General features: G+C 43.7%; 1 protein-coding gene and 1 non-coding gene across 5 annotated transcripts in view; both read left to right on the top strand.

The window, feature by feature from the left end:
* The window catches only part of UBAP2 (ubiquitin associated protein 2), a 161,636-nt gene that overhangs the window by 89,726 nt on the left and 56,956 nt on the right, over positions 1 to 14,954 (top strand). For 2 of the 4 annotated variants that reach the window (XM_067464683.1, XM_067464682.1), the window contains exons 10-14: positions 4,782 to 4,849; positions 7,408 to 7,597; positions 9,539 to 9,752; positions 11,388 to 11,665; positions 13,334 to 13,506. In XM_067464683.1, coding sequence (XP_067320784.1) covers positions 4,782 to 4,849; positions 7,408 to 7,597; positions 9,539 to 9,752; positions 11,388 to 11,665; positions 13,334 to 13,506 — 923 coding nt within the window. Of the gene's footprint in view, positions 1 to 4,781; positions 4,850 to 7,407; positions 7,598 to 9,538; positions 9,753 to 11,387; positions 11,666 to 13,315; positions 13,507 to 14,954 lie in introns of all 4 variants that reach the window. The other 2 variants (XM_067464681.1, XM_067464680.1) reach the window with 1 other exon arrangement.
* Positions 7,897 to 7,982, top strand: LOC132769575 (small nucleolar RNA SNORD121A). Its single transcript, XR_009630900.1, has one exon. It is a non-coding gene; the product is annotated as a small nucleolar RNA SNORD121A (small nucleolar RNA).

The raw sequence follows: 14,954 nt of genomic DNA, 5'->3' as shown, positions 1-14,954 counted from the left end.
TGGATTCTTTGAAGAGTGGCGACCCGGTGGCGCAGCGGGTTAAACCACTGACCTGCTGAACTTGCTGACCGAAAGGTTTGCGGTTCAAATCAGGGAGCAGGGTGAGCTTCTGCCAACCTAGCATTTTGAAAACATGCAAGTGTGAGTAGATCAATAGGTAGTGCTCCAGCAGGAAAGTAACAGCGGTCCATGCAGTCATGCTGGCCACATGACCTTGGAGGTGTCTATGGACAACACCGGCTTTTTGCCTTGGAAATGGAGATGAACACCAATCCCCAGTCGGACACGACTGGACTTAATATCAAGGAGAAACCTTTACCTTTACCTTGAAAATTGTGGAAAAGATTATTTGGATTCTTTGAAGTGTAGCGCCCTGGTGGCGCAGCGGGTTAAACCACAGAGCTGCTGAACTTGCTGACCGAAAGGTCAGTGGTTCGAATCTGGGGAGCAAGGTGAGCTCCCGAAGTTAGGCCCAGCTTCTGCCAACCTACCAGTTTGAAAACATGCAAATATGAGTAGATCAATATATACTGCTTCTGCGGGAAGGCAACGATGTTCCATGCCGTCATGCCGGCCACATGACCTTGGAGTTGTCTATGGGCAATGCTGGCTCTTCAGCTTAGAAATGGAGATGAGCACACACACACACCCCAGAGTCGGATATGACTAGACTTCATGTCAATAGGAAACCTTTACCTTGAAAAGTTTGGAAAAGATTCTTCGTTGAAGAGTGGCGCCCTGGTGGTACAGCGGGTTAAACCACTGAGCTGCTGAACTTGCTGACCGAAAGGTTGGTGGTTCGAATCTGGGGAGTGAGGTGAACTCCCAGAGTTAGGCCCAGCTTCTGCCAACCTAGCAGTTCGAAAACATGCAAATATGAGTAGATCAATAGGTACTGCTTCTGCGGGAAGGTATCGGCGTTCCATGCGGTCATGCCAGCCACATGACCTTGGAGGTGTCTATGGACAATGCTGGCTCTTCTGCTTAGAAATGAGCATCACCCCCCAGAATCGGATACGACTAATCTTCATGTCAAGGGGAAACCTTTACGTTTACCTTGAAAATTGTGAGAAAGATTCTTTAGAAAAGAGATGGTTGAAGAGTATGCAGCCTTTATGGGATTCTTGTTTTCTGCTTCCCTGGAGACTAGGACGCGGAACAATGGCTTCAAACTACAAGAGAGGAGATTCCACCTGAACATGAGGAAGAACTTCCTGACTGTGAGAGCCGTTCAGCAGTGGAACTCTCTGCCCTGGAGTGTGGTGGGGGCTCCTTCTTTGGAAGCTTTTAAACAGAGGCTGGATGGCCATCTGTCAGGGGTGATTTGAATGCAATATTCCTGCTTCTTTGCAGAAAGGGGTTGGACTGGATGGCCCATGGGGCCTCTTCCAACTCTTTGATTCTATGATTCTTTGTAAGTTAAGGCACTGTTACACACATTCAGTGATATGAATTCTATTGAGACCTTGGTAGGATGAGGGGTGTGCATCTCCTGGTAAATTGACATTCCTTCCATGATACGTACACTACAAAAAAGATCGCTGGAATTGAAATAGTTTTTCTCCCCAAACTCTCTGCGAGAAAGCTTTGCAAGTAGGAGGATGGAACAGATAGTTCTCCACTATCTGCTCTCTCGGTCATCTGTTCTTCAGGGGTAGCTTTGAATGGAGAAGATTTTTTTTACTAGAATACCCAGTATTTTTGATAAATGATACTTTCAGAGCAACCACCCAGGCCGGAGATGGCGTCTGTGCAGGCAGTGTTCCCCAAGAGAGCAACTCCTGTGAAGCCACATTTTGTCAGCAGCTGTTTGTTTGAGGGAGCTTGCCAATGTACCAGTGAGAGATTTTGTTGTTGTTGTTTTGCTGTTGTGCCATGACGGGGCTCTCCTAGACAGCTACTCAGAAGCGGATTAAATTCCTTCCCAGAAATCTCATTGGGTAACGAAAAGCATTTCAGCTGCTGGGCACATCATGTTCCCAGCAGGAGGCCTTGGAGGCTGTGGCCTCCCCCCCCCCCCCCCCCCACTTCCCTGTCATCTCTGTAGCAGTGCTTCTGGTTGCAAGGAAAATATACTCTACAGGCCGCTCGGTTAAGAGATCTGTTTTGCCAGGGAAGGGAAAGTGTTTGTAATTTGCTGGGCATTGTCTCACAATCTCTGAGGATGCCTGCCATGGATGCAGGTGAAACATTAGGAGAGAATACTTCTGGAACATGGCCATACAGCCTAAAAACCTTACAACAACCCATTTATTATTTATTTACCTTAGAATCATAGAATCATAGAATCAAAGAGTTGGAAGAGACCTCATGGGCCATCCAATCCAACCTCCTGCCAAGAAGCAGGAATATTGCATTCAAATCACCCTTCACAGATGGCCATCCAGCCTCTGCTTAAAAGCTTCCAAAGAAGGAGCCTCCACCACACTCCCTCCGGGGCAGAGAGTTCCACTGCCGAATGGCTCTCACAGTCAGGAAGTTCTTCCTCATGTTCAGATGGAATCTCCTCTCTTGTAGTTTGAAGCCATTGTTCCGCGTCCTAGTCTCCAGGGAAGCAGAAAACAAGCTTGCTCCCTCCTCCCCGTGGCTTCCTCTCACATATTTATACATGGCTATCATATCTCCTCTCAGCCTTCTCTTCTTCAGGCTAAACATGCCCAGCTCCTTAAGCCGCTCCTCATAGGGCTTGTTCTCCAGACCTTTTATCATTTTAGTCGCTCTCCTCTGGACACATTCCAGCTTGTCAATATCTCTCTTCAATTGTGGTGCCCAGAATTGGACACAATATTCCAGGTGTGGTCTAACCAAGGCAGAATAGAGGGGTAGCATTACTTCCCTGGACCTAGACACTATGCTCCTATTGATGCAGGCCAAAATCCCATTGGCTTTTTTTGTCGCCACATCACATTCCTGGCTCATGTTTAACTTGCTGTCCACGAGGACTCCAAGATCTTTTTCACACGTACTGCTCTCGAGCCAGGCGTCCCCCATTCTGTATCTTTGCATTTCGTTTTTCCTGCCAAAGTGGAGTATCTTGCATTTGTCACTGTTGAACTATTGAACTGTCACTGTTGAACCTTATTTGTATGCTGCCACTCTCAGCACAGAGGCGACTTGGAGCAGTTCACAGATTGGGAACAATTCCATGCCTCAACAATCATAACAAGCAAAACAATCAAAAAATTATGTTAAAACAATAGCATGATATAAAAATATAAAAATCGGTAGAAAGCCTTAAAACAGGGGTCCTCAAACTAAGGCCCACGGGCCGGATATGGCCCTCCAAGGTCATTTACCTGGCCCTCCCTCAGGGTCAACCTAAGTCTGAAAGGACTTGAAAGCACACAACAACAACAACGGGTTGTTGTAGGTTTTTTTCGGGCTATATGGCCATGTTCTAGAGGCATTCTCTCCTGACATTTTGCCTGCATCTATGGCAAGCATCGTCAGAGGTAGTGAGAATCAGTTTGTTTGTTTGTTTATTTATTTATTTATTTCCTATATTTATACCCCATCCTTCTCCCCGCAAAGGGGACTCAGGGCAGCCTAACAAAAGCATCATTATAATGCATTATATGATGCTAGCATCATAAAAACAACCACAGTACAATCAAAATATTAAAAATTAAAACAACAATTAAAACAATTAATGAAGACACAGCCATTAAAATTGAAATCCAAAAACCAGTCCGGGTTAATTCATTGTCATAAGTTGTGTGATCTTCTTCCACTTGCTGCTCACTGATCAAATGCTTGGTCCCATAACCAGGTCTTGATTTTCCTTCTAAAAGACAAGAGGGAGGTGGCCAATCTGATATCTCTAGGGAGGGAGTTCCATAGGCAGGGGGGCCACTGCTGAAACGCCCTGTCTGTCATCCCCATCAACTGTGTTTACGATAGTGGTGGGAGCGAGAGCAGGGCCTCTCCTGAAGATCTTAAACTTTGTGATGGTTAATGGCAGGAGATACATTCAGACAGGTAATCTAGGCCAGAACCGTTTAGGGCGTTAAAGGTTAAAACCAGCACTTTGAATTGTGCTCGGGAGCTGATCGGTAGCCAGTTGAGTTGGCATAACAAAGGAGTTGTTTGTTCCCTGTACCTCGCTCCGGTGAGCAACCTGGCTGCTGACCATTGGACTAGTTGAAGCTTCCGGGCAGTCTTCAAAGGCAGCCCCACATAGAGTGCGTTGCAGTAGTCTATTCGGGATGTATCAAGAGCATGGACCACCGTGGCCAAGTCAGACTTCTCAAGGAATGGGCACAGCTGGCGCACAAGTTTTAATTGTTTAGCAAACCTGTTTCTCTTTTTGGCATCAAAAAGGTGTTTAGGATTTCCTGCTTAGACTGGGCCCTATGGCTCTGGGTTTTTCATTCAGGAAATGGAGTGAAGGATGCACTCCTATATTTGGCCCAACTAACAGTGTCCTTGGTATCATTTTAACTGAGAGGTTAATCTATTGTGATTTTCTTTGATTGCTATATTTATACTTCCCTTTCCCTCTCACTGCCACTTACATTTTTCTTCCACACACTGCTCAAGGCCTATGAGTTTTATGTGAATTTATCATCAAGCCTGAGGACCCCTTGCTCTATATTATGGTTTCTATCATGAAAGGATTTCGGCCTGGTTGACGAGTAGATAATTGGCTTCAGTTATTAGACCATTTGGTCTTGCTCAGCAGGACAAGGCTTGTGTTTTCATGCATACTTCTCTCCTGCCGAGTGAAAAGTGTGAAGTGATTAATATAGCATTTCTCTTTTCCTCTCTGGGCCCCCACCCAGCTTTCAGAAACAAAGGTTTTCACGGCGTCATCTGTTCCAGCGGAGAATCATGTTGCTCCTGGCCAAAGGTATGGCTCCTTTTTTCTCTCCGTTCCCTGACCCTTGCCCATCCTTTGTCTTTTCCTCTGTTGAAAATAATACAATTATAGTACCACCACAGCAATTCTGAACAAGGCTTTTCCTGTGGAATATAGTAAGCTGGACTTCTGCAAGTGTTTCTGTTTGCAAACTGATCGTATTATAACTTTCACCTTGCCAAATGGCTACCTATGCGGAAAAACAAGCAATCCATATTGAGGCAATGGACTTGGTTTGGTGGGAAGGATTGTGTGACGTACCCTGTATGATGTGTGTATGCTCTCTCCCACTTTCTGTATATATACAGTGCAAGTATGTACCTCCTGTCCATCTTTTTAGCAGCTTTGACATGCAGCAAGGTATAGGCATGTTGCCCTTAGCCACTCTTTGTGTTCCAGGAGAGCTCCATCTCTTTTCCTCCTGCTTTTAGCATACCAGGATAGCTGTCCTTATTGAGGGATGAATGGTAGTGGGGTGAGTTGTCCTTGCACTGACCCAACACCGTAGGTACTAAAAGGCTATCCACAGCGGTCGTAAGCCATTGCTGTAAGGGTTTATGTCAGGGCTATGAACTCAACTGGATTTGTTAGCCTCTTTCTGCCTTTTCAGATCAGTTCAAATGCATTTTGCTTGGGGGAAACCTATTATTTGCTCTGGAATCTCAAGAGAACTCTTGCTTTTCCTGTTGGTGAACTAAGTTGGTTGTGCTTTAGAGCAAGTGGGCGTTCCTGACTTCTTAATTCCTCGATATGTCGGTTGCATTAACTCTGACAAGTTGTACCTGTGACATTACTATGCTTTCCCTGTTTTCTTTGGGCTCCAAACCCGTTAACTCTTACTGTGGAATTTGCAGACCAGTTTGAGACTGGTTGAGTTTGTGAAAGTGACTTACAGCTCACTATGGCTTTCAAGAAAGGGTTCTCATTTTATGGCTCTATGCTGCTCCATTTGGGTGCCCGGATTCTCCTTATGAACTGTTCTGGGTGTCCTAGTTTCCTGCTAGCAGGGAACAAGAACTAGCAGTCAGTGCAAAGGTTCTTAGGAAAGGCACTAAAGGAAGGCATTGTTTCTACTGATTGCTCTTTTCTTGACCGGTTATTTATTTATTTATTTATTTATTTATTGTGTCAGGGGCAGACCAAACAGTTGCATTGCATTTTTTAACAAACAAAACACAAAGTTTGCAAGCTTGGTAGTTGATTAAATGTCCTTTGACCAGTAGCTGGCCACTTGGAGTGCCTCTGGGGTTGCCGCAAGGAAGTCCTCCATTGTGCATGTGGCAGGTTGCATTGCAGTAGGTGGTCTGTAGTTTGCTCTTCTCCACACTCGCATGTCGTGGATTCCACTTTGTAGCCCCATTTTTTAAGGTTGGCTCTGCATCTCATGGTGCCAGAGCGCAGTCTGTTCAGCACCTTCCAAGTTGCCCAGTTTTCTGTGTGCCCAGGAGGGAGTCTCTCATTTGGTATCAGACATTGATTGAAGTGCTGGGTTTGAGCCTGCCACTTTTGGACTCTCGCTTGCTGAGGTGTTCCAGCAAGTGTGTCTGTAGATCTTAGACAACTATTTCTTGATTTAAGTTGTTGACGTGCTGGCTGATACCCAAACAAGGGATGAGCTGGAGATGTCTCTGCCTTGGTCCTTTCACTATTGGCTGCTACTTCCTGGTGGATGTCAGGTGGTGTCTCTGTAGATCTGGTGAAGGAATAGAAAAGTGCTTTCTATTCTCTTTGTCAAAGAAAGGAACATCAGTGTGTTCTGTGCATTTTTGTGTGCGTTCATGTAGGCACTCATGCAGCCACGACTGAGCATCACAATCTACACTTGAGCTAAGCAAAAGGTTGAGCTATACTTTCTCAAAACATCCAAATTAGAATTGACTCCCATCAGGGCCAGGCTTTAGCACAACTGGTTAATCACCAGCAGCAATATATCTTACCAATTGAAAGTTTGGCTATTTGAAGCCTGGGTCGGGATGAGTACCCGACCTTCAGCCCAGCTTACTGTCCACCTAAGGCAGTTCGAAAACAGCTGTGAGCTGTGAGTAGAGGAATTAGGTAAGTGGGGAGGTATTTTACGGCACCATAAAAAATACCAGAAAATGCTGGCAATCAAAGAAAGGAGAAAGTTTGTAATCTCTTCGTCATAGAGGATGGAGCAACAGCACCCCCCTGTGACTGTAATTGAGCACAACCTCCAGGACGCCAAAGTTGGGGAAAATGCTGACATACTACCTCTATCTGTGATCTGTCCTGTCTGTTTAATGGCATCGAATGTTTGCCGTGTATGTGTTCTGTGATCCATCCTGAGTCCTCTTCGGGGTGAGAAGGGTGGAATATAAATTCTGTAAATAAATAAAATAATAAATCGTATATTTTAGACAAGGCAGAAAGCAGGTTGGAGGGTCATTGTGCTTCTGAGGCAGAAGTCCTACTCGTCTTGCAGCCTCATGTAGGAATTACTCTGAATCCTCCCCAACTTGAGATTGCTTGTCCTCTTCCTTCTTTGTTTTGGTATATTCTCTTCTTAACCCACTCTTTTGTGTGTGCAGTATTGATCTGGTGACGCTGCTTCAGAAGCCTGGAACATCTAGCCAAGAAACGGAGGGAAGCTCCTTTGAGACGCCCCAGCAGCAAGGCTTTGGCCAGGCTTTGGTCTTCACAAATTCCCAACACAACTCTCAGATGGCCTTGGGAGCAAGTAACACAAGTGCTGTGAACTCCTATTCTCCACAGAGTCTGGTAATGTTTACCTTTGACTTATTAAAAATGCTAGAACAGTGTTTGTGGTCTTCCCTTTTTCCAGAAGGGAAAAAAGATGGTTACGAAGTATTTTGGGAATACAGAAACAAAGCTGTGCTTCTGAAGGATAACCTTTGTCTTTGCGGTCTTGTTTGGCAAGTCCATCTTTGACTTACTGACTTGTTCGCTGTCAACTGCTGAAGTGACCTACTTGTATTGATTCCTGAGAAGAGAACAGATAATGTTCTTTGCATAATAATTAAAAACACAGCCTGTTTTGTTCATGAAGTGCAGTTCCTGGCCAGCAGACTGTGATGTGATATTCTTTCCAAGCACATATCTGACTGCTGCATGAGGGAGGAAACTGTTTCTGAGTCTTCTGGCCATGTAGGAATTGCTTTGCAACTTTGGACAGGTATCAGATTCTCATAAATGAAGAACATTTCACCATGTTTGGTGCAGATTCCTCCTTTTTCTCCCCAACTAAAAGTTACCAACATACATTTTGAATGTTGTTGAGGTTCTCTTCCCATTCTTTATCAGTTTTTGTGACTACTACTGTAACATCCATTTCATCTGTTGGTTAGTTGGCAAAGTAATGCACACAAAATATTGGATTACATTGAATTAAATTCCAGAATTACCCAGGCATTGTCTTAGATGATGTTTTACCAGTCTATATAAATAAAAATGTAATGTTTGTTTGTGAGATTAACATAACTCAAAAACCACTGGACGAATTGACACGGAATTTAGACACAATACACTTATCAGGCCAACGAGTGATCATCACTCATAAAAATACTGAAAAACACAGCAGAAGGGACTTAAAAAACCAAAAAACAAAAAATGCATTACAACACATGCGCAAAGCCACACAAACACACATATATACTCAAATATATGCACACATATATGCAAACGCATGCGCAAATTTATTTATTTATTATTTATTTACATTTCTTATATTCCGCCCTTCTCACCCCGCAGGGGACTCAGGGCGGGATTACAGTAAACACATATATGGCAAACATTCAATGCCAGTTTGACAAACGACATTTAACAGACAAAGGCTATTTAACTTTTTTTCTGGCCGCCAGGGGAGCTGCTGCTTTTCATCGTCCATCAACAACACTGATGAAGTTCTTCCGCATTCCACATTCCCCGGAGTCTTCTTTCTTTATGGCCTCATAAATTAGTTAAATTTAGCCTCCCACACAAGGTGGTGCCTTATTTTCCTACTTGACAGATGCAACTGTCTTTCGGGTTGCAAAGGTCGACAACGGGCTACACAAATGGCTGGACGCCCACTCCAGCCCGGGCTGGCTTCGAACTCATGACCTTTTGGTCAGAGTGATCTTAATGCAGCTGACACTCAGCCAGCTGCGCCACAATCCCGGTGTGCGCCACAATCCACATATATATACGCAAACACATATATACAAATATATACACACATATATGCACACAGAAAAGATGAAGGAAGGAAGAAGAGAATGAGAGAGAAAAAGAGGGGAAGGAAGGAAGGAAAGAAAGAAAGGTAGAGAAGGAGGGAAGGAAATAAAGAAGTTAAAGAAGGAAGGAAAGAGAGAGATTGAAGAAAGGAGAGAAGGAACGAAAGAGAGAAAGAGGGGAGGGAGGAAGGAAGGAAAGAGACAAGGAAGGATGGAACCAAAGAGCAAAGGAAGCGAGAAAAGAAACAGAGAAGGAAGGAAGAAGGGAAAGAAAAAGAGGGAAGGAAGGAAAGAGGGAGGGAAGGAAGGAGAGAAAGAAAGAAGGAGAGAAAGAGGGAGAGAAGGTTGGCCACAGCAATGCGTGGCGGGAACAGCTAGTTATATATATATTTATGTTATGTCACAACTTATTATCCAGAAAAAATAAATGTGATGTGCATACCTGTGTATTTATTATTGTTTGTTTCCCTCTCTGCTTTCTGTCTAGTCTTCAGTACTCTGTTCTGGATTTGGAGAGCTTGGGGCTTCAAAACCGTCCAACTCCACAGGGTCCCAGATTTTAGAGCAGTTGAAATCTCCAGGGTTGAGCCAGTTTACCTTACAAGGCTCTCTCAACGCAAACTCCTCTGTTTCTACAACCACAACATCATCCTGGGATATAAAACCTTCGATTTCCCAGTCTTCTATCCTCAGTCAGTTTGGTAAGTGTTTTAGCCAACCCATCATTGTTTTGGAAAATGGAAATCTCCATAATCATTTTGGAAATTTTGTGATATTTGGAAAGGCATTACCTTGTTAGAAGCCATAATAACCCTTTTGAAAAATGATTCCATGACCTCTTGGTAAAAAGTATGACCTGTTAGAGTCACTAATTTTGGGTAAATGACTTTCACCAGCATTCATTCATTCATTTCTTCATTCACACACACACACACAGCATTCTGAACTCCACTAATGATGGAGTTTCAGCAGCAGAATTTCAGAAGTATTCTTTTTAGTTGTCCAAAACAGACTTAAAAAAAAAACATAGACTAGAGCAGTGGTTCTCAACCTGGGGTCCCCAGATGTTTTTGGACTTCCAGAAATCCTAACAGCTGGTAAACTGGCTGGGATTCCTGGGAGTTATAGGCCAAAACACCTGGGGACCCACAGGTCGAGAACTAGTGGACTAGAGTCTCGCTTATCCAAACTTTCCTCATCCAACGCTCTGTATTATTCAATGCAATCTGCCTCCTGGCCAGATCCTTACTTTACTTACTTACTTAGGCGATCCCTCATAGTCCGAGGATGATGGTCCTCCAAGTTGGTAGTGGGTTTGTAGGTGACTGTGGAGCCCTATTATAGATCTGCTGCTTCTTCCACAGTGAGGACATCGGTTTCCAGGTGGAAGGCAGTCTCGGTCGGTGTTGGCTTGACTTGCCTTCCTCTTGGCACGTTTCCCTCTTTCGCCCTTCATTCGTGCCTCTTCAAATTCTGCAGCACTACTGGTCATAGCTGACCTCCAGCTGGAGCGCTCCAGGGCCAGGGCTTCTTAGTTCTCAGTGTCTATGCCAGAGTTTTTAAGGTTGGCTTTCAGCCCATCTTTAAATCTCTTTTCCTGTCCACCAACATTCCATTTTCCATTCTTGAGTTCGGAGTAGAGCAACTGCTTTAGGAGGTGGTAGTCGAGCATCTGGGCAACGTGGCCGGTCCAGCGGAGTTGATGGCGGAGGACCATTGCTTTGATGCTGGTGGTCTTTGCTTCTTCCAGCACGTTGACGTTTGTCCGCCTGTCTTCCCAAGAGATTTGCAGGAAGGCGCAGCATAGAATCGGTCCAGGAGTTGCATGTAACATCTGTAGACAGTACACGTTTCGCAGGCAAATAGCAGGGTTGGGAGGACAATAGCTTTATAGACAAGCGCCTTGGTATCGCTATGGATGTCCTGGTCCTCAAACACTCTCTGCTTCATTCGGAAAAATGCTGCACTTGCAACGCTCAGGCAGTGTTGTATTTCGGTGTATCCCAGCCAGATCCACAACTATTTCAATACATTGCGATGTTTTGGTGCTAAATTTGTAAATACAGTACTTATTTCTTTATTTCCTATATTTATACTCTGCCCTTCTCACCCGTGATTACTGTGTATTGAGCTCCTTTTTTTCTGTTGATTTGTTGTAAAACATGATGTTTTGTTACTTAAAATCATAACATATTTTGACACTTAATAGGCTTTTCCTTCATTCCTCCTTATTTTCCAACATTTTCACTTATCCAGCGTTCTGCCATGTTGGATAAGCTCCTGACCACAAGGATGGATGATCTTACTATGCATTTCTCCCTCCTGATTGTCCCTAGATTTCAAATCCCAGCCTGAACCATCCCCGGTCCTGAGTCAGCTGACGCAGCGGCAGCAACAGCAGCAGCAGCAGTTGGCGTCTCCTGCCCCACCACCAGGACTGGAGTCTTTCGCCCCCCAAAAAGCTCGAGCATCTTCTCCAGCAGACGGTTCCGTCTCCGTCGGCAAGATGCTGCACCTTCCCAGCCTGTCTGCAGAGAGCCAAGCAACATCGGCCCACCAAGGCCAGCAGAAACAGATCAAGCCCCTGAAACGGAGGATACCCCCAGTCTCTAAGGTAGGTGGCACCCCAGAGATAAGGCCATGTGGGTAGGCTGAGCAGCTGGATGTAGGTCAGGATTGCCAGTGGATACTGCCTATTTTGCCAGTTCATTTAATAAGCAAGTTGGGTTGGAATCGCTAAGCATTTACACAGAAGCAATTGTTTATTTTCAGAAGGAGACTGCAAGTTTTTGAGAGGATCAAGTCAGGGGTGCTGTGATTTGAGCTTTGAATGGGCTTTTTAATGAGTTTTAAGGGTTTAAAAAATAATAATAATAATAATAATAATAATAATAATAATAATCTATATAAATAAAAATGTAATGTTAGTTCGTGCTACCATCAGAACTCAAAAACCACTGGGGGAATTGACACTAAATTTGGACACAAGACACCTAACAGTCCAATTTATGTCCTCCACTAAAAAAAAATTGATTTTGTCATTTGGGAATTGTTGTTCCTGGGATTTATAGTTTAGCTACAATCAAAGAGCATTCTGAACTCCACTAATGATGGAATTGGGACAGACTTAGCACACAGGGCTTCCATGACCAACAGAAAATACTGGAAGGGTTTGGTGGACATTGACCTTGAGTTTGGGAATTATAGTTCACTCACATCCAGAGAGCACTGTGGACTCAAACAATGATGGATCTGGACCAAACTTGGCATGAATACTCAATATGCCCAAATATGAACACAGATGGAGTTTAAGGGAAATAGACCTTGACATTTGGGAGTTGTTGTTGCTTCCTCATTACTTTATTTTCCAGATCACCAGACTGGGCCACAGCAACGCCTGGCAGGAGACAACTAGTAATAATAATAATAAACTTTATTTATACTCTGCCAACATCTCCCCAAAGGGGACTCGAGGCGGATAACATGAGGCCAAACCCCAAGGTACAATACAGCAAAATAAAATACGGACTACAGACAACAAAAATTACACCAAAATAAAATATGTGCAGTAGCAAAATAAAATAAAGCAAATTAGCACAATATAAAATCGAACAGAATGGGCAGGCCGAACCGACGAGGTAAAATGAAAAAATCCTTGATGAGGTAGGAATAGAAAATATGTAATTGAGGGAAGGCCAAAAAGTTAAACAGTGAGGTAGGCTTTCAGTTTAGGAGGGGGGAAAGTGCATCATAGGGACAACAGTATATATAGATGGAGCATGGCAAACTTCAGCTCTCTGGGTGTTTTTGGACTTCATCTCCCACAATTCCTAACATCCTGCTGGAAGTCGAATATCCAAGGAATCTTGCATTCTCTCTTATCATGGCCTTCCTTTGAGATCTTTCCACTTTATGCCTCAAAAGAGTTTTTATAGGAGAGCTTTTTCTGTGGTGATCTCCTGACTCTGAAATTCTTTGGCTCTCTGTTAACGTTGAGTGCCAAACAGAGCCCACTTCTTTAATGTTGTTCTTATGTTCACTGTTGTTTTATAATATTTGCTTTCAGGAATGTGTTTGTGAGTGTGCCTGTGTGGAAGAGCTTCTTAGTTCAGTGTTAATATCTTTGGATCTCTGTCCTAAAGGCAGGGCACAACGGTTTAGAACGAACAGAAAAGAAAGCAAATGTATAGGACCTCTTCCCTGGCAAAACAGCTTCCCTGTAGGTGAAATTATTTTGTTTGGAGCAAACTTCATTATGTTACAGCATGCTGTCGGTTTCCAGATCCCTTCCTCTGCGGTGGAGATGCCTGGATCGACGGATGTGTCGGGGCTAAATGTGCAGTTTGGGGCCCTTGAGTTTGGACTGGAGGCTTCTCTCTCGGAATTTGGATCCGCTTCAAGCTACGAGAACAACAGCCCGGCACCCAACAACATCCTCTACACCAAGCCCATGACGTAGGTCCTCCGGTTTGCCTTTTGCTCAGCTTGTTTATGCAAGCAAGATACGTTGCCGATAAAAGTGTGCTTATACAGGCAGTCCTCGGGTTACGAACAAGATAGGTCCTGTAGGTTTGTTCTTAAGTTGAATTTGTATGTAAGCTGGGACAGGTACACATTTTAAAGTTTAGGTCCAGCCATAAATTTCTTTTTTTTAGTTTTGGTTAGCATTGGGAAGGGCTAACACCATTGTTATGCTTGTTTTGCATTCTGTACCCCTGTTCAGAAAATTTCGCCTTACTTTCTGTCCCTGTGACAATTGGATTTTGAAAATTTTAGGTTGTCGAGGAATCAAAGATGGTTGGTAAAGCTTAAGTGGAGACACTCTTTCCCCACAATAACTCTTCCAGGACTGAATTTCAAATCCTAGGGGTAGATTTCCTCTCCCTTCCTGTTGTCTCACTCCTGTTTGTAACTAGGAGTCAGATGGCAGTTGGATGTTTGTAGCTCAAGCCACTGCCTATAGTTAATTAATGAATCTGTCAGGGATGATTTGAATGCAATATTCCTGCTTCTTGGCAGGGGGTTGGACTGGATGGCCCATGAGGTCTCTTCCAACTCTTTGATTCTATGATTCTATGAATAAAAATGCTTATCTATATAAATAAAAATGTCATGTTCGTTGGTGGGATTAACATAACTCAAACACCACTGGACAAATCGACACCAAATTTGGACACAAGACACCAACTAAAGCAATCTATGTCCTTCACTCAAAAAAACACTGAAAAACACAGCGAAGGAGACTTAAAAAACAAAATAAATAAATAAATACATTACAATGCATGCGCAAAGCCACATACATACACAAGCACAGACATATATACACATATATACAAATATATACAGAAATATATACACACATATATGCACACACAAAACACATACGCAGAAAGGGGAAAGGAAGGAAGGAGAGAAAGAGGGAAAGAAGGAGGGAAGGAGAGAAGGAAATAAAAAAGTGAAAGAGGGAAGGAAGGAGAGAAGGAACGAAAGAAAGAAAGAGGGAGGGAAAGAAGGAAGGAAAAAGACAAGGAAGGATGGAACTAATGAGCAAAGGAAGCGAGAACAGAAAGAGAAGAAAGAAGAAGAAGGAAAATAAAAAGAGGGAAGCAAGGAAAGAGGGAGGGAAGGAAGGAGAAAAATAAGGAGAGAAAGAGGGAGGGAAGGTTGGCCACAGCAACGCGTGGCGGGTACAGCTAGTAGTAAATAAATAAAGGGAGTTTACGATATTAAAATCAAAGAAGCTTCCCAGAAAACAGGTTGAAATAATGGCTTAGTGCCTACATTTCTCACTCCCCCCCGCCCGCCTCACTCCCAGAGATATAAACTGCTTAGACTGTTTTGACTGCATCTGACCCTGTTTACTTTTTGACACCACTCATTTACGTCAGAACGCTGCAGTTTCA

The sequence above is a fragment of the Anolis sagrei genome, chromosome 2, assembly GCF_037176765.1.
Source record: "Anolis sagrei isolate rAnoSag1 chromosome 2, rAnoSag1.mat, whole genome shotgun sequence".
Lineage (NCBI taxonomy): Eukaryota > Metazoa > Chordata > Lepidosauria > Squamata > Dactyloidae > Anolis > Anolis sagrei.
This window is presented reverse-complemented; position numbering and strand designations above follow the sequence as displayed.